At 40.9% G+C, this 20,298-nt stretch overlaps 1 protein-coding gene across 1 annotated transcript in view; it reads left to right on the top strand.

Annotated features, from left to right (window-relative positions):
- Enpep (glutamyl aminopeptidase) overlaps positions 1–20,298 on the top strand; it is a 68,341-nt gene that overhangs the window by 18,657 nt on the left and 29,386 nt on the right. Inside the window, exons 4-10 of the mRNA XM_051185526.1 lie at positions 3,160–3,280; positions 4,993–5,147; positions 5,771–5,884; positions 9,630–9,764; positions 11,574–11,639; positions 15,644–15,709; positions 15,815–15,966. Of these exons, the coding sequence (XP_051041483.1) occupies positions 3,160–3,280; positions 4,993–5,147; positions 5,771–5,884; positions 9,630–9,764; positions 11,574–11,639; positions 15,644–15,709; positions 15,815–15,966 (809 nt within the window). The remainder of the gene's footprint in view (positions 1–3,159; positions 3,281–4,992; positions 5,148–5,770; positions 5,885–9,629; positions 9,765–11,573; positions 11,640–15,643; positions 15,710–15,814; positions 15,967–20,298) is intronic.

Consider the following 20,298-nt stretch of genomic DNA (forward strand, 5'->3'; position numbering starts at 1 on the left):
ATCAACATAGGTAGTGATATGGATTATGCAGGGTCAAGAGGTCAGTTACAGATTAACATTCCTGGGAAAACTAGGATGTATGGTCAGATTTTCAAGAGGAAAATAGTCAACAGGCAATAAATATGGGAACCCAGGCAGAGCTGGCCTGACGCATCCCCAGGTGGAACCCAGGTCCTTCCCTGGCTTTGACGTAGGTGATGGAGACAATGGTATCTGGCAATCTGAAAGCTGGTCCTTTCTGTTTGTAGAGTCTTCCCAGGTTCAGTGTCCTAATATCAGACCTCTGCACAATTCATGGTCTAGTGCCATCAGTCCTCTTGATCCTTCCGACACAGATAAATTTCCTCTTGTCTTTTGAGACAGTGCTTTCTGATGCCTTTCCAGTCTCTGTCCCATCCATCATCACAGTGCTCTGTTTAGTTCCTGGCTTTCTGAAATAATTTTTGAAAGCCTTTGTAAACCAAGCTCTTGCAAATCAAATGGCTTGTCTTTTGTGTTCACCGTACAACCTATTATTTTGTATCTCAAAAGCATAAAGTTCATTTCCTTCCCACCACCCCCTCATTCTCCACTGCTCTTAAAAGCAATGTGGGTACCACTTTGTGCTGTCAGTCACACAGAAGGAAGTGCAGACTAAGAGAGTCACCAAGGTTAATAACTGAACGTGTTGTCTATGATACTGATTCTGGCGAGGAGCCTTAGAACTTTGATATGTCCAGACTGCGCTGGCATGTTCACGGAGTCTTCCATGTTGAAATATGTTCCTAACATGTGGCAGAGAGATCACACTCCTGGATAGGCTTTGGCTAATTGCAAAACCTTCCGAATTCTTCAGTTCTTATGATTATAGATAGGAATTGTGAAACCAGTGCAAGGTTTGTGGTGAACGGCAAGCATGCTGTTCTGTGATTCCTCAGCTCATTGACCAAATCTGTGTTTCAGAAAATATGACCTGTGGCAGTTGTCTGAAAGGGCCCTAGGTGACAGGAAATGTTCATGTGGCTGGATGCAGACTGTGCACACTTCTGTGTGCAGATGGGCGAGGGAGTGAGAAAGGAACTGCTCTGATCTCAAGTGAATAACCATGGACAGTCTTTTCTGTTGCTCTCACCAAGAGAAATGAGGAGAAAGAGAAAAAGTAACCAATACTGCTTCAGCGGCCCCCTTGAAAGAAGTCTCTGTGAGTTGAGGACACAGCTCAGTGGTAGTGTAGTTGAGTTCTTAAATCCCGAAGTCAGTAAAAAGAGCTCACCTTCTGTGGGTAATAGGGAAGCACCAGCAGAGAGAGCCCAGCCTTTCTGCTCCCACGGCTTCACCTACCACAGAGGGTTCACTGTCTTCCGACATTTTTCAACTCGCCTTCCCTCTCCAAACAGACGGTACACAGCATGGCGCACGTAGACAGCAATGCAAAGACATGAAGTGTCTCATGGAGAATGAGTGTGTCAGAAAATCTGAGTGAGTCATGTCACACCAAGTTGTTGACGTGTTGACAGGTGAAAGGTTGAGAGCTTTTCCGCTGATAATATGGCAATGCCATGCAACCATGCTGGCTTTGGTTTTCCATGGCTGGTTCCTGCTGCTCTGTTCAGTGCCTACCTACCAGCTGGATCCTTAGGTTCAGTTAGTTGTTGCTTAGAGAAGGCATTGCTTACCAGGATGATAGAGGAGGGTTGTGAAAATGGATCATCTGGTCATTTAAGGGACATTCTTTTGGAATTTGTCCTTTGTATTGTCAGAGTTCTCTTCTAAGAAACAGGGTTGGAGGCATGTGCCTGAATGGACATCACCTACAGCAATGCAGTGGGAACAGGAAAGGAGCAGGGTCCCTCCCTCCCTCTCCCTCTCCCTCTCCCTCTCCCTCTCCCTCTCCCTCTCCCTCTCCCTCTCTCTCTCTCTCTCTCTCTCTCTCTCTCTCTCTCTCTCTCTCATGTGTGTGTGCATGTGTGTAAGTGCACACGGTTTTTCTAATCTTGAATCATCTGGTCTAGTTGGGTCAATGGTCTTGAACTTACTAAAATGCCGCCGGCATCGTTCTTTGCTAGAGGGTTTCAGATCAGGTCTCAGGGCCAGTGTGCATATTTCATTTGACTTTCTTGTAAATTTGCAGACTGTCATCTGAAGCACTGTTCTCTCCTTCACACACTAAAAATTTCTAAATAGCCAGAAGGTTCCCTGAGCACAGACCCTAGCATCCAGGGACATCTACTCGTCTGCTTAGAAGAATTCTTAATATTTTTTTTTAATAAAGTCATGTATGATTAGAGCTGGAAAAAAATCTGCACTAGGCACTTGGTTTAATTTGTAAATTGGGTCACACAGACATAAAATAATACCCCGGAAACTCAGAGAATTGACTTAGCCTACTCATTCCTTCTTGGCAAAAGTTTGAGTCATCATATTTTAGGCTCTGGGAGTAAAACAGAAACATGTCAAGGGCCATTTAGGAAAGCAGGGTGGAATACCACAAAGGGAAAACGTTTAATCAAAAGCACTGTAGGTGAGAAAAAAGGAATGAATTTGTTTCCTCTCAAGGAACTCCATGCACAAGGCAAACCAGTGGGTACAGGGAAAGGTAAACAGACACATAGATCCGTAGATACCAAAAAGACAATGCAAGTTGTTTTGTTTTTTACTTTTTTAGCGATTTATTTATTTTCATTTTATATGCATTGGTGTTTTGACTGCAGGTGTGTCTGTGTGAGGGTGCCAGATTCTCTGAAACTGGAGTTACAGATGGTTCTAAGCTGCTATGTGGGTGCTGGGAACTGAACCCAGGTCCTCTGGAAGAGCAGTCAATGTTCTTAACTGCTGAGCCATCTCTACAGCTTCAGACAATACAAATCTTAAGTACAAAGAAAAGTAGTAATGTCTTTTAATGCCCCAGGTGCTCTTCCTTATGCTATTTCTAATTGCTAATGTCACACAGTTATTTATATCTTAATGACCTCTTACACAGGTCTTGGAGCAGTGACTAGCTTGATCCAATACTACTGAAGGCTGTTGGGGACGAGGTACTACGAAGCAGTCTTGGGTTGCAAACAACATGCTCTGACTCCAGAGGCCTCTTCCTTTCAATGATAACATGTTTCACTTCATGTGTATGTGTTTCACCAAATGAAGACTCATCTCCCTGAATGTTTGTGTTTTGTTTGCCAGCTCACTATTTATGTCCAGCCACAGCAAAAACACACAGCGGAGTATGCTGCAAATATAACTAAAGCTGTTTTTGATTATTTTGAAAACTACTTTGGTATGGAGTATTCTCTTCCTAAACTGGGTGAGACAATACTTTTATTTCATTATTTCAAGTTCCCTTTGCTTTTGTTTGTTTGTTTTACCTAAGTTAGCCTACTGTGACTAATTATATTGCCATTAATTACTGATCATCCCTGGGTCTTTTTAGTATGTACCTAAATGACATGTCTGATGTTTACCATAAGCTCAAAGATCCATTCTAGGTTCCTCCAAAAATAATAGGTGTTCTTTCCTCCCATATGATGAAGACACAGTCTTTGACTCTGAGTGTGTACACGCCTCATTTTCTCTTCAATGAACCTTTGTATTGCTTAGCAGTTATTGGAGGAGACAGAAAGACAAACATCTTTTTTACCAGAGTTACAAGAGAAGCTGTGAGAGGATGGAGAACCCAAACCCACACAGATCTCACCAAATTGCCTTACTTGTAGTGACCAGGATGACCTGAGATGTAGAAGGCACACCAATGTCTTCCTTTCTCCTCCTCTTCTCTTCCCTCACCCTACGTTTTTCTGTGCATCTTCCACACTTTCCGAATTAGCTGTATAATAGTCTTTGGAAATGGTGTCCTCATTTCTATCAAAAGGTAATTGAATTGATGTTACTTAATTATAATGTCTGTATTCATTAGAGGAGGGATTACTTTCATTTGCTCAAAGGCTTGTGCAAATCATACTTTCCAACACTGTGAAAAATGTTGAGTGGGGGGGGGTACTTTCTCAGTCTTTAGGGATATTCTTATGCTATAGTGACCAAACCTAGCGTGCAACATGACAAAAACCTGCTACTCTTAACTTGATTTCTACTGAAGATATATACTTTTTATTCTTTTATAAAAATCGTTAATACATTTTATTTTAACCAGAAAGGTCCCTTTCTTACATATTAGAAAGAAATTTGACCTGTTTGCATTTTTGTACCTCATTCAAATTACAGTGGTAATAAAAAATTACATTTGGGTTACAGTCCATTAGCTGGGGAAGCTGGATTTCCCACTAATCACCATTTTTCTACTTGCAGATTTAATGTAGAAGTGCCCAACATTGCATTCTCTTGTTGGATATTATGTCTAAAATCCAGAGAAAACAAAAACAGAAATTCCTGTGGCAAACAACATTTTAGACCTGGAGGAAATTTTACAGAGAAATCAGTCAATCCCATGTCCCCCCTAACTTATTTAATATGTAAAAGGGGGTGGCAAGGGGAAGGGGCACTAGAAGGGTAGATAATCACTGTCCCCAAATTGTACAGCCTTGGGGACAGTGGGGTTTCTAAGTCTATGACCTTGATGTATGAGTTGTTTCTATGAACTCACAAGCTCTGTCCTCCTTAACCCTCATTTAAAGCCTCCATTATCTTTTGCCTAACAGTGTCCCTCCCAAGCAGATGCTGTTTATAACCAACCTGAAAAATGAAGGATGGGGAATAAAAATGAAGTACTGTGCAGAGAAGAAAAGACATAAAATTATACAGGCTTTGGGGGAAAAAAAGCAGTCATTAAGCAGAAAAGCGAGGACGGGAAGGACACATTGAACAGTGGAGCCTACAGGAACTGCTCCGTGGGAATGTTGAGTGCATTAGGACCAAAATGTTTGCACAAATGATTCCTGTTTCTCACTCTGAGAATTATTTTTAGCCTTAAAAAAAAAAGTCATCCAAAGAACTTAATTTGGTAAGAAATGCTATGAACAAATGGAAAGAATTTATTTCTCATTGGAGTGTCTTTTTCCATAGATAAAATCGCTATTCCAGATTTTGGCACCGGTGCCATGGAAAACTGGGGACTCATCACTTACCGAGAAACAAACCTGCTTTTTGACCCCAAGGAATCAGCCTCGTCCAACAGACAAAGAGTGGCCAGTGTCATTGCCCATGAACTTGTACACCAGGTAGAGGGTCCTGAAGCAAATCTACTTGCTTTTTAAAACTGGCCTGTTTCAATAGCAATAATACAAAAAAATGGATACATAAAGAAGTGAAAAGAGACTACTCAGAAAATGCTGCGTGGAAACCAATCTTAGTGTTAACTAGCATTTATCTATACAGAAACTTTCCAGTGTTTCTCACCCTGTGGGTCTCAACCCTTGGAGGTGAGGGGTGGGTTACCTAAGACCATCAGAACACACACACACACACACACACATACACACACACACACACACATGAATTTATGACAGTAGCAAAATTACAGTTATGAAATAGCAATGAAAATAATTTTATGATTGAGGGTCACCACAACATGAAGAACTATATTAAAAGGTCACAGCATTAGGAAGGTTGAGAACCTCTGCTTTAGACTGTTTTGCCTTTAATAAACAAGAGGCCTTCTTATAACACTGGGAATAAACTGAAGAATTTAACACTCTCAAATCAAGATAAAGTGTGAAATATATGTTAGATTCAACATTGGCCACTTCTATGCCGGCTACAAATCCATGCTGTGTCGCTTCTTACACATGTCTCCACCACAAGAATAAATATCTAACCACTTCCTCCCTGCTTATCATTTCAGTGGTTTGGAAATATTGTGACCATGGACTGGTGGGACGACTTGTGGCTAAATGAAGGATTTGCTTCTTTCTTTGAGTTCTTGGGAGTAAACCAGGCAGAAACAGAGTGGCAAATGGTGAGTTATAAACACATAGACTAGGAATCTACTTTTTTAGTGGAAACTGAGCATTTAACAATGGTGCAGGGTTAGAATGGAGTATGATGGTCGTCATGGACACCCATTGAGAGCTAGAGTGGAGCCCGTAATTTCTCTGAGCTATTCTTTGCCAGGAACCTTTACCCGGTCATCAAGGCAATTAGGAGTCATAGACAGACATCTGTTGGGAAGGGAGGGATGTGGGGGAAAGAAATGTAGAAAATGCCCACCTTGGGGGTTGGAAAGATAGCTCAAGGGTTAGGAGCATTGCCTATTCTTACAGAGCTCCTGAGTTCAATGACCAGCAGCCACATGGTGGCTCACAACCATCTGTAATGAAGTCTGGTGCCCTCTTCTGGTCTACAGGGATACATGTAGGCAGACTATTGTACACATATTCCCAACTTGCATTCAGGGAAGTATAGTTACCCTCTGAAGCAGTCTTATTAGCTACTTGACCTTAGCGTGTTGCTGGAATGTGGTAAAGAGATGAAGGATGTACTTAATGAGATACAAGATCAAATCCTAAACACATCATCTCTTAGATGTGCAACAGGACACGTGGCCATGAACATGCAATGAGAGCTTTGCTTGGTATCAAGTAAGCTTCCACGTTCCCAAACTGTGTGCAGAGTGAACGTTCACACAGTATTCACACATGTCCCTAGAGGAACATAGAATAAAAAATTTCCAGAAATGTTGCAAAAATTTTTAAGGAAAGTTAGTTTTTCTTGTCTTTAGATCATGTATTTTTCTGTAACTGTGTATATGCATGTATGCTGTATGCACACATTGTAGATGTGTATACCTAGCTCTGCCTACAGGTTGATAGTTGTGAAGGATGTAGAATACTGCCCTCTACTGGAGCAACTCTTTTTGACATTTAGTAACTTTTATTTACCTTGTCTGTATCCTTTTTAAAGAGGTAGACATGGTGTAAGAACTATCTCATTGGGTTGTTGTAAAGGTGAACAGTAAAGTGTATTCAAAAGTGTTCAGCCTTCCATGTGAATTTGATAAAGAATGAACAAGACTGCTTAACTTTGAGTTATTTTTATCTTTTTCTTACTTTTGAGAGTATTTTTAATTGACCCTTAAACTTTAATGTCTCTTAAGTATCGTGGAAAGTCCACTAGAGGCAAATTTTAAAATGAAGGAAAACACCATCCAGTAGATGTTTAACTTCCTTGGAGCTCGAAAATCTTGGCTGTTTTTCTTTTTCATTTTTAAAAAGTATTTTTTTCTACCCCTGCTCTCTCTCCTGCATCTCCTCCTCTATCCTCAGCCCCCACTTCCCCTTCACGATTTTATGTCCTTTTAAAAAAACAAAGCAAAACAAAATGAAAGTAAACTAATTTAAACAAAGCAACACGTGGCTGTAGAACGAGCTACTTACTGGAGCTTAGGTAGCTTTTTGAGACCACATTCCTGAAGAAAACTGACTCTTCCTCTACTAGAAGCCATCAATTGCCAATAGCTTCTCATCTGGGGTTGGGCAGCATAACCCCCTCACCATCCATGCTGGGATTTTGATTGGCTTGATCTCATGCATGTGGTCACAGCTGCTGGTGAAGATTACTTAAACAAAACAACAACAACAACAACAACAAAAAAAAACCAGTTGTCACAAATCAGCGTTTCTAATTTTCAAAGAAGGTTAGGAAATGTACTTTAGGCACTTCTGGTCTGGAAATTTTCTTGGCCCTCCCCCTTCTCTTTCTGTGAGAGACATGGTCTCTGGATGTTACCTTAACAGTCTTGTAACAAGCCCTGTAGACCAGGCTGGCCTTGAATTTAGAAATCCTGCCTGCTTCTGCTGGGATTAAAAGCATACACCACCATGGCTCTGGGGAACCTATCTTTTAAAGTAAATGCTTGCACTCTCCCTAACCTGCTCTGAAAGGTAGGGAAACTATTCTGCAAAGTTGCCTCTTTTAACATTTAATCTGCACTGGGTTTTTTTTTCACCCTGGAATGTTTAACATCTGGGGCAATGCTTTGTTTCTTGGGCTGTCTATACACTGTTGGACATGTAGCTAATTTCCCAGTCGTGACAAAGGCTGGGAATGGAGGTAAAAATAAATAAATAAAAATCTCTGCTTGTCCATTATCATCTACAGTAAAAACTGGAGACTTTACAATTTATTTTTCAATAAATTGTACAGATAGCAAATTATTTTGTCCTTTTTATTCCTACTAGTATACCTTGGTGTGCTTTCTATATCAAACTCTTATATGAAATTATAACATTTGAGTGTTAGTTAATATTCCAGTTTTAGTGTTTTGAAAAACTCTGGTTAAGCTCAGCAAGTGATCTCAGCACTAGGGAGATTAAGGCAGCAGAGTCAAGACCTCAAGGAGATCTTAGTCAGCATGTGTAAGGCCCTAGGTTCAATCCTCAGAACCAGGGAAGAGAAAAATTATTCTAGTGTATTCCAGGAGATTTTATTATTCGCTTCTTCAGATCTCAGTGTGTCGTAATCTCATAATACAGCTGAAATTTGCACCTTCCTTCTTCCCATCTATTCATTTTGCATTTAACTAAGAGCAGAAGATCAAATCCTTTGTTAAAAACATGTTTTTAGTCCTCATGAAGTTTCCAGTTTAAGGTCTTGTATGGGAAGGGACAGATAAACAAGTTAGAAAGAAAGTCCCGTGATATGGCCACCACTGTAACTTCATCAGCGAGAACTTCGAGGTTGAAGGGGATAATAACACCTTCCAATGACATGAAGGCCGGACTACACTCACATTCTCTGAAGCCAAGAACATAGTTGTTTTTTCTCACCCAAACCTCTTAGATAGGCAGACCAAACCAAACCAAGCAAGCAAGCAAACTGTATCAAACTATCTTAATTGCAGCCATCACTCAACCAAAGTACCTTATCCATTATGAATGGCAGCTGTGACCCTGGGAAATATAGCAAGCTCCCCTTTCAGGAATATTTTAAGTTGGTAGGAGAAATACAATTTTTTGATTGCTTAAAAAATAGTACTAGTTTAGTTTTCAGGCTCTTGCTCCATGTTAATCAAAATGACAGAGACGGCCAGTCTGTTGGGTTTCCCTGAGTTCCGGGTACTATGTCAAGTACAGCACTTAAACTGGAGTTGGAATCCTATGCACAAGTCTAAAGATGGGTGCTGTCACTGCTTGTGACTCCAGGAACTTGTTAAAGCCATAAATCAAGAGAAAGGAGAGGATGTTCTCTCAACCCAGAAGGCTGATCATACTTCAAGATCATAGCCACTTTACATGGCTGAGGAAATCCAAGACTGGATTATAATTGACCACTGGGAGTAAAAAACGAGTTAGTGTTTTCTTTGATTAATTAGGAGTTATCCAAATTTCAATGACAAGTAACAGAAAGCAACTAGTTTGGCCAATTGACTCTCTACCTCCTTGAATTTTCATGGCAACCCTGTGAGGTGACATCATTCCCATTACGACGGGGAAACTTGAAAAGTTTGGTCCAGTTTGAAGAGAAGCGTGGTGACAGAATACAGAGATACTGCTGGATCTGTCCTATAGAAGTCAAGAGAGTTGCAGCTAGACCCAAAACCAGTGTGCAACAGTTGCTGTAATGGAGTTCATTTGAAGAGAGGCCACATTGAATGACCGGAGTCATTTCCGTTTCTTTCCCCACAATTTTGATGGCACATGATGGTACAAAATAGAAAGTGGTCGGAAGGAAGTGCTACCCTCCTTTGCTTTCTGTCATTCCAGCGCAGTCAGGTGCTGCTTGAAGATGTGTTACCTGTGCAAGAAGAAGACTCCTTGGTGTCTTCACACCCGGTGGTGGTCACTGTGTCAACGCCGGCTGAAATAACGTCGGTGTTTGATGGAATATCATACAGCAAGGTAGGAGGTGCACGGTGTCTAGATGTCTTTCTATTGACTGACTTTTAGTACAAATTGTCTGACAGATTGCTTTTAAGACATGGCTAGATTCTGCTGTGAGCTCTGGGAAGAGTGCAGAACACAGCCGGGGCTGAATCTTAAACAGTTGGTATTTTGCAGGCGAAGGAATCGATGCCACAGGATTTAGGCACTAATTTCCACCCACTCACCCCCTTTTGTCAAACACCACTTTCGTTCTGATAATTAAGCAATTATACCTTAAACATTCAATTTAATTTTTTCTTCAATTATTAAAATTTATTCTGGGGGAACACATATGGTTGTGGGGGGACCAGGGCAGCCTTTCCACTTTCATCGTGTAGATAAAGAGAACTGAACTCTGGTTGTCAGGCTTGGCAGCAAGCACCTTTATCCCACTAAAGCATCCCACCCCACCGGCTCTTACTTGTCTTACTTTCCTGCTGTGTGGTCCGTGAGGAAATCCATCTACATGGGCACTTTTAGTAAGAGAGTACTTTAATGTCCAGAGCAAATATTCAAATGCAGCTTAGTAGGAGAAAAACCTTTATCGTGTGTGTGTGTGTGTGTGTGTGTGTGTGTGTGTGTGTGTGTGCATTGTGAGTTAATGATAATTATGTGTATGTATAGTAGACAAGGCATTTTTTTTTAGCCACTAAAACATGAGGAGATACAGCCGAGACCGTTGCCACCCAAGTTTTCCCATGACATTCTCTTTCACAATACCTCCTACAATATCTCCTCCACACACGTTCCCCAGTTGTAGTAATATAACTTAGATCTTCATTTTAGTAACTTCCTACCTCAGTTTCCCATGGAGTGGCCATTCTACTCCCTTACTCAAAAGGGATGAACCCTGACATAGTTGTGTTTATTTATAATTATTAAAATGAATGTTTATCAAAACCAGTTTAAGTGAAAAACAGTTATTATTTGCTAATACCATAATTTTCAGCCTTCCTCTCTTATTCCCATGGAATCTTTCCAGGCTTCTTTGAAATGATTGATTATCTGTCACTGTAACTCACAAAGGAAGACGAAGACTCAAATCTCTAAGCCCTGGGTCCTCCAGAGGCTTAAAATATTGTCAGAAATAAATATGTTTCTAAGCCTTATTCTTGCGGTGTCCAAATGCAATTTAAAATACGTGGGAAATTATAGTAATAGTACTAAGTGGGAAGGTAGCATTTTTAATGTACATTAGTTGAAAACTTCTTTAAAAATCTTAGAAGTGGTGTGCCTTACTATGAAACCACATGGGAGAAGCTCAAAATACATTCCTCAAATTCTTGAGATCTATAAAACCAAACGAAACTAACTACTTTTGATGAGAACGGTTTTGTGCCTACATTTTATACCTATCCACACTACACTATTTAATAAGCTATTTTCACTCTCTAATTCCTTTTGTTAAGTATATTATTGTCTCCTATGTGGAGGTATACTTAATAATTTGTCATAATTTTACCTTGAAATTAGTGCTTCAGATAAGAATGTGCTGTGGGGACCAATTTTTTTCTTTCATTAACAAAGCGCCACCTGCTGGCTAACACGGGGAAATGCAATAACCATTTGGACCTTCAGTCAACTGAAAGGCAATTTGAGCAATTTCTCTTTACCACACTCAGAAGGGTGCCACGTGTTGGGGGCTTTGTTCGTTAGTTTGTTTGTTTTCCCTAAATCGTAGTACTATACCTATGTAACACATTCATAAAACGTTGTGATGATGCAACGGATCGCCAATTCTTGCACAGTCCCATTAATTTAATTGGCTTCTTTTTCTCATCCTAGGGAGCTTCTATTCTGAGAATGCTTGAGGACTGGATCACACCAGATAAATTTCAAAAAGGGTGTCAGGTACGATTTCTTAGTTAGTGCTAGCAAAAGTAAACGATCCTGATATGCAGCTGACGAATGTGTTTAGTTATGGATAATTGCTTTCTTACTTTCCCTGTATGTGGACAGATAAGTACGAGATAACGTGATCACTTACCAGAAATGCCAGGAGAAATTCAAGTGGGCTACTTGGTGACACTAGGTACTCTTTACACGCGTGTTATTCATATGGGTCTGTCATGAAAAGACAGCATATACCTGGTGGTTTAAACGACAGGAATGTATTTTCCCACAACATTGGAGGTGATAAGGTTCCGGGACACAGTGCTGCCATTTCAGTTGCTGGTGAGGGTCTTTTTGTTCTGTAGACAGCCCCCTGTGTCCTCACATGCATTCCTGTATGAGATTGGTGGGAGCACAAATCTCACCATGAGATCACGCCCTAATTACCTCATACCAACCAGAAAGCCCTCCAGATATTCTGAGGCCATCAAGTGTGAATTTGGGGGAACATAATTCACTTCACAGAAGCATGACATGGACATTTAAATCTATCTTTATTAGTCTTCCCATAATCCATGGGTAAAGTCTTTTCCTAATTATTGATTCGGAAAATTATTAATATGAATAATCATATTCTCACAAATTCAGCAAATAAGGAGATCTTTCTCTCTTCTGGAAGATAATCCATTTCCCAATGTTCTGTACAGTCCTGTGTTAGTATGTCACTACACTGGACGTTCCAGTGCGTTTTTGTTCTTCTAGAAGACCCTATGCCAATTATCTCAGGGTTGGAGTCCTGACCTTTACTCAAGTCACTACAATGTGTCCTTATAACTGCCCCATCTTCTGGTTGGGCCCATTCCACCCTAGAAACGGAATCACATGCCAGCTGCTTCCCTTCCCCCTCCAGCCTCCAGCTGTGCTGGCCCAGAAACTTGATATAGCTGTTTCTAGTGGCTTCCAGCCCACATAGAACAAGAGAGAAAAAATTCACACTGACTCTCAGTTCTTTGTCATGTATTTCCAGGACAATGCCACCATCACCCCTAGAGCTCTCACTGTTGCTACGCCTTTGCAGGTGGCATTTATGCATCTCTGTGATATCCTAAAAGGAAGTGGTCCCTTTGGGGGGCAGTAGTACAATGCCTGTGTGCCCACTAAAGCCAGAGAAGAATAGAAATTTAGGAAGTATTTAGGATGCACATAAGGATTAATAAAATGTTGAACTATATGCTCGTACAACTTCCCTTGAGCTTCTAACTCAATGGCCACCACATCTCTATTGTGACCATCTTCATGGAGGCTCTGCGTCCTACGTCTTCAGGCATGCCTGTAGAATTCGTCACGTATTAGGTGATCCAACAGGTGTTTGTTCAGTGAAAATCTATAATATACAGTGTTGAACTACAAATTTTAAAAAGCCAGGCATGGTGGGGTCCACCTTTAATCCCCGAATTTGGGAGGCAAGGGCAGGTGTATTTCTGAGTTCAAGGCCAGCCTGATTTACATAGTGAGTTTTAGGCCTGCCAGGGCTATCCAGTGAGACCCTGGATAAATAACAAAAAGTTCTTTTTAAAAGAAAGAAAGAAAACTTGCTTTCAAAGGCTCTTACAATTCTATTTGCATAGTTTTCATTTTAAATTGAATTAATTTAAAATAACACGTTCTTGCTACTTTAAATTAAATAGTCCTTCAGTTCAAGTTTAGTAGAGAACTATCAAAAACATCCTTAAAAATAAACGTTCCAGTGTGTTTTTATTCTTCTAGAAGACCCTATGCCAATTATCTCAGGGTTGGAGTCCTGATCTTTACTCAAGTCACTACAATGTGTCCTTATAACTGCCCCATCTTCTGGTTGGGCCAGAAATAAAAATAATTCAGGAAATGCTCCCTCCTGATGTGCTGTCACTAGTATTTAAAGTATTTAAAGACTATTACTTCTCAAGTTATAATAGTCTTCATTCATGATGATTCTAAAAGTTCAACCCAGATAGCAGGCAATGCATTTCATAAGATTATAGTGAATTTATAGGAAGAAGAAATACCAAGCCCCAAAACCCGAACTGATCTTTTCAGATATCAGTGAGGTTCTCAGATTATCCCGGACATTGAACCCCTCACCAGAATCCACCTTACACTGCTGTCGTCACACTGTGTGTGGCTGCTGCCCCAAAGTCCCAAGGTCTGGGAAACTGGAGTTCAAGGACTTTTACAAGTTCCAGCTTTCTGCCCAGATTGATTGTCCATTAGGAAAAATGACCAGTGCAGAATCTGAGTAGACTAGTTGTGTCCTTTTTGTGTGCTCATCCCACCAAGAACAATGTCACACTGCAAAATGATGCTGCCGTTAATACTGGAAGACTCTTGGGCTGTAATTATGCATTTTAAAAGTACAATAGATGATGGGGCATTAGCAACAATATATTGTTATGAAAACGTAACCATCTAATTAGTATTGTCCCTGGAAAAGAAGACTGGCTGAGTTGGGAAGGCCTTTTCCTTCCTAGGACACTTAAGGGGAAGAAGATAAATTCTTAGTATCAAAAATTAGGAGGCACTGATCTAGACAAACTACCTTGTAGTAGTGCTTATGTAAATTTCAATTCAGCCCCAAGTTCATGAGAAACAATAGACAGAAGTGAAGAAAAAACAAGCAAGTAGCAACTCAATGCGTTGATCCAATGCATTGTCCAGGAGTCTGAGACATCCCTCTTCCTCCAAGGACACAGACATTCAGTCAGGACCCATTTCTTTCATCTAAAGCCCAGGAGCATTGTATTAAATAATATTTAAGGTCCTATCCAGTTCCCAGATGGCTTGCCTCTTTCTCAAATCAAGATCCTGTAAGTATACAAAAAAACCTCAAAAACCAAAAACAAACAAACAAACAACAAACAAAAAACCACTTAGCAGGGAATATACACAAGGTCAAGGCCAGCCTCGACTACACAGGGAAATCCTGTCTCAAAACAAACAAGAGACAATAACAAAATACCCAGTGTACAATGAACTTTTCCAAGATGATTTCCGGAGGGCACTATTCTGTAGAAGGTCGCATGAGCGCGTAGCTGCAATTACAGTTGTTATTAAATTGTCTAAGTTTGGAAAGAAGACCAGGAACAGACACTCTTCTGCCTTCCTTCGCCTGCCCTCTGGCGGTAGTGTTGAGAAATGAATTAACCAAAAGAGTTAACATGGGGGTCCGTATTTCAAACCAGCCTCAGCGATGCTGGATTCGTTCTGGGATTCTAAGTTTATCTCTAAGTGCCCTAAATAAAGAAGAATCCAGAAGATAATAAGACCTAGAAATAGCACCTCCTGAAACATTAGACCAATTTAGAGATTAAATGTTTCTACAAAGTTAAACGCTAGGAACACTTAACCGAAGTTTGATTTCTAGATATGTTTCCCACATGTTAAATAGCACAGGTCTAGAAAGTCCTGGATGCGGGGAAGAGGGGGGCAGATAGGGACAGACCTGTAGAAGACTTCTCCCCAGCAATGGCCAATTGTGGGATTGGGAAAAGACTGGGATGTTCTGGCTGGGGTGGGGAGGGCAACATCTTATATCTCCCCGTGCAGAGCGATCTTACAGACAGAACTGACAAATGGGAAGCCTTCTATTTAAAAAGATTTATGTTTTAAAAGTATTTGAAGAGTAAAGACTTGCTCCCCATAGTGAATAATTTCCCCCCACTCACTCCTAACCACCCTTATCACTATTCAAAAGACTACACACGTCTTCATTTCCTTAGCACGACAAATTTGGCCACTGCCATTTTTAGAGTTCAAGCACTAAAGACATGCTCAATGATGGAAAGAATGATTAATGATATGAAAATCACACAGCACTGAAATGTCAGTGTCTGGAGATGATGTTTTACCTCAAGAAAGACCTACGTCTTGATGTTGTTTTGTGTCTCATCACATGCCATGGACATAGGATGAGCCATTGAGGGAGGTCCAACTGTGGAGGTGTAAGGAAAGCCAAGCTTTGGATCTAAAGCATTCTTCTCTTACAGAATTACTTGAAAAAATTCCAGTTTGGTAATGCAAAAACTTCAGACTTTTGGGAGTCACTGCAAGAGGTAAGGAAGTCAATACCCTTAAACATTTCTTTGTCCAACTGTATCACTAATAATTAGTTTCCCCTTATGTATAAATTAATGGATCTCCATTGTCCCCAACAACAGGCAAGCGGTCAGCCAGTGAAAGATGTTATGGATACCTGGACTAGCCAGATGGGCTATCCTGTGATCACTGTGAAAGACAGGAAGACGTTAACTCAGACACGCTTTCTGTTGGATTCCACAGCTGACCCTTCCAAGCCACCATCAGCTCTTAAGTAAGTCTTCATGGCAATGACACACTTCAAAGAATGGTAGAAACTAGTCAGCAGAAACACTGGTAACATGCTTAGGTCCTGCTATCATTGTGTGATTGCCATGTGACAGTATAGAGGTGGCAGAGAGTTCAGAGCTAGCTAAGTGACAGGCTGAGCACTCACATCTGTATCTCTTCTACTGAGACACCATTGATAGGAGAATGGAAGCCATAAAAGAAACAAAGCTGTAATGGTGATGAACACGAGTGGGTTTAGCTATAGGCAGTGTGGAATGCTGGGAGAAAAGGCTAAAGGAGAAACAGTGGCCCAAAAGGAGCAGGGAAAGATGCTGACATGTAATGACAAGGGTCTCCCTGTCCCTGTGCTGCACACACGGTGTACATGAAGAGGGCAGAGAGCAGTGAGAGATGAAGCTGGAAATAGGCTGAGTAACGAGTACACACTGTGCCAATTGGACCTACACCCTGCACTTACTTTGTCCCCATTCATCATCGCTGCCCTCGCTGTAGAGCATTCTCAGAAGTCTGGCGGTGACAGCAGGCAGAAATCCAGATGGCTTGTTTCCCCCCAGATAGACTAAAGCAGCAAAGGACAGCCAAGGACTTCCACGGTAGAGGGTCCAGCGCAAATCCTTCCTTGTCACTGCACTTGCAAGACAGGTAGGCTGACCTCCCCTAAGACCTACTCACAGGGACACTTGTTTCCAAAGCCTGTCTCCCTCCTGCACAGTAGAGCTGGCATTCCAGCCCCCAAGAATAATCAGCTTTAGCTTGTGCTGGACTTGCCATGTAAGCATCAAGGCCTGAGTTTGAATCCCTAGGACCCATTTGAGGCCATGTGTGCATCTGTGACCCCAGTTCTTCCTTGGTAAAATGCAAGGTGGACACAGGAGAATCCCCAGAATCCTCAGCTAGTCTGCAAACACAGAGGAGATACATAGTCTCAAATAAGGTAGACTATGAGGACCACTAACCTCCACACAAGTGCCGTAGCGATGCATACACCTACACACAAACAGATACATACGACATACATGCAGACAGAAGACAATAATCAACCCTATTCTCTTTTTAAAATATGAATAAACCGTGGAGGATCAGGACACATGAAAAAAAATGTCTAAACATAAAAACTTAAATCGCATGTGGACAGATGAATGAAAAAGCCCTGGTATTATGGACACAATTTAGGAACAAAAAAAAAAAAAAAAAAAAACAAAGATTTTTCTTTTTGAAAGCTATTTCGCTCATCATCTAAGACAGAGTGTTCCAGAAAGGCAAGTTGAGAACACAGAAGGAAGACTAGAATTTTAGTTGAAGTAAATATGGAAGTTATTCTTCAAAAGTATAAAACAGACTCATAGAGATGGTAAATATGAAGGAGAAGACAAACATGAAGACCTCGTGCCTGAGTAAGAGGCAACCCTCAAAAGAAAACAGTTAAGCATAGTGGCATAGTCTGTAAGCAAGTGTTAGGAACTGGTCCAGGGACTGAAACAGGCAGGACCTGTTTCTCTTTCCAACGGCAGGGATGCTGTTTGTAGCGTGTCCTTGGGCGCCATTGGCATATCTCATGGAAACGAACAGACACTACGAATCTTCCTCAGAGACCTGGTTTTGAAGCATCAACTAGCACTCATTTTACAGAACAGCAGTGATGTCAAAATCCACGGGGCAAGAAGGATGGGGTGAAACTCTTTCATAGGTCCACTTGTGACCCATAGAGAAGTCTAGAAATGATTTTATTTTATTGAGTTTTACTGTTAAAGGAAAAAGAATATGAAGGAGCTCTCTCGTGGATAAATAAATTAAACGGCAGAGTTAAAACCTGAAGCCTGAGGGAGGATTGTGAAGGCCTAGGGTTTTTGTCACCAGCTCTTCAAAGTTTTGATTAATGATTACTTTATGAACAAATTGCACAAGTCAAAGTCCCCTGGACATTTAATATTCTTTTTGTCCTGCAAGACACTCTAGCCATATTTCTGGAGAACCGAAAGATCTTTGCAGACACATGATACAATACATACAACATAGATTGGGTGAAAGAGTCTATCTTATGTCCAGAACTTGGTTTTGGGAATTAAGACATGCTAGCAACACATTTGGGTGTTTCAGAAATTAAAATCACCAAGGCACTGTAATTGTGGAAGGCGACAGAAAATAGAAAACACTCAGAATTTTTCAATTAGAGTCTTCTAAAATGCTGATTGGTACTTATTGAACTGGAGAAAACCTGTTCTGCTTACTCTACGGGGACCCACTATCAGCCTCTCCTGGAGGGACACTCAGCTTTCCCACGGGGAACACAGTCTAGAGAATCGGGGAGTCTTACTGTACAGCAAGTTCTGAAGGCTCATACTTCTCTTCAGCTGGGCACTGAGGCCAGTGTGGGTCACCGGGGCATTCGCTTCACTGGACCTATGCCAGTGTGGGGCTTATGCTTCTCCATCTTTACTTTAGAAGGGGCTATGGTGGAGAAAGTCAGTTGCTTTTCATTCTTTACTATACCTGGATTAAAGCACAGGTTGACTTGTTTTCAGGTGATAATTCAATTATAAAAGTCAACTAAATTGTTTTGGGCTTGCTTCTGTTAACAGTTTTCGACTGTTTCATTGATAGTTGGTGGTTTTGTTTCAGTGAACTACATTGGCCATATATAAATCTGAATGTGAATGTGAATATTGAAATGTTAAAATCAGTGTATTTCTGTCTTGCAAAACAGGCTTCCACTGGGCAAGTTTTTCAGTAATTGTTTCTCCCTGTCATGTGTAACTACTGATTTAGTAAACCAAAGACAGTCAGCCCTGGCATTGTTTGAGCTGGAGAATTGGTAGTAAAAACAAAAACAAAAATAAAAATCTCCTTGGCTATCAAATCTTCTCTATGCAGATACCCCTCAAATATTATAACCGAGTGAACTAAACATTTATGTTAATGTTTTTGAGGTTTTAACCAGGTACTGTTACATATTTTATTTTGATTTCTGGAGGCATGAATCTTACAGATCATTGACCATAAAATTGATTTATTTGTCTCATGTTTATAAAATACAATTATATAGTCACAGGAAAAGAAACAGAAAGTAGGTTCTTCCCTATTGAGAACATTTGTTGAAAGCCAACAGTAGCTGAACAAGAAAGCAAGAGGCCTTAAAAGCAGAAAGAAGCCTTCCTTATATTTTACTTTATTAAAATGTTAGATTATGCCAAGAAATGTTGTCACACACCCTTAATCCCAGCACTGGGGAGGCAAAGGCAGGTGGATCAATCCAGAAAATAAAAAATATAAAACTGGTTCTTTTTCTACACTAAGGCTGGCTTTCGTCTATTCAGAGTTGCTCTTATTCAGTAGACAATGCGCTCAGTTATTCTGTAAGTTGAGTGACTCTTCTGAGAGTGTTTCTCTTTGCTTAATCCAAGATTAGGAGAAGCTTAGTGAACAGAAAGTTTTATCATTCAAACAAGCCCTATGTGGGCCATACTGTGGCCTTTATCATCTCTTCAAATGGGCCATTTCTCATCTCTGTCTGGGATTTCTTCACATCGGGGCCTTTGGTACCCATTCCACATTAAGAGGCAGAAGAAAAGGAGTAGGTGTGCCATCTTAGATGACTGAGTCAGTGTCAAGTGAAGAAAATTACAATAGACATACTTAACACTGATGGAGCCTGTAAGAAGGCCAGAGCACTAATTACACCTTCAGGAATGATCTCTGATACCCCTGAATTCAGTTAACATCCTTTATCAATTCCTTTATGTGATTTCTACTCTTTGGCATTTTATGTTCCTAAATCTTTTCCTTTACTCAACAGAGGTTAGGTGTGATACCATGAAGTTAAAATTGGAAGGCAGTAGTGTCTCTGCCTTATATCATCTTGACTTATGACACTCTTAGACACCCCAGGATAGTGTATTTTGTGTCTGTTTACAGTAACTCAGCTTCTGCCAGCCTTTAGTATGGTATAGTCCCAGAGAGGACACCAGCATCTGTGAAGACTATGCATACAAGTCATGAAACCCCTGGCTGCTCTGTATTGGGCCAGGCTTCTACTGTGGAAGATGGAGAGAGTAAAGTGTGCGTCTACTGTCTTCCAGTCGGCACCAAACTAACAGCGTGGCAAGAGTAAATAGAATGGGCTCTTTATGACACTTCTTTGTCTCTCTCCTGAGGAGCTGTAAGGTCACTGAAAACAGAGCTGGAGATGGCCATGCAAGCGAAAGTGGGGGGCTGGAAAAAGGGGGTGCAGCAAGGGTACTGTTTGAAGCAGTACCTGTAGAGAGTAACTGGCCGCCAACTTCAGGGAAGCTCTGTGACCCACACAGATGTACCTGGC

This window comes from Phodopus roborovskii, unplaced genomic scaffold (assembly GCF_943737965.1).
Source record: "Phodopus roborovskii unplaced genomic scaffold, PHOROB, whole genome shotgun sequence".
Classification (NCBI taxonomy): Eukaryota; Metazoa; Chordata; class Mammalia; order Rodentia; family Cricetidae; genus Phodopus; species Phodopus roborovskii.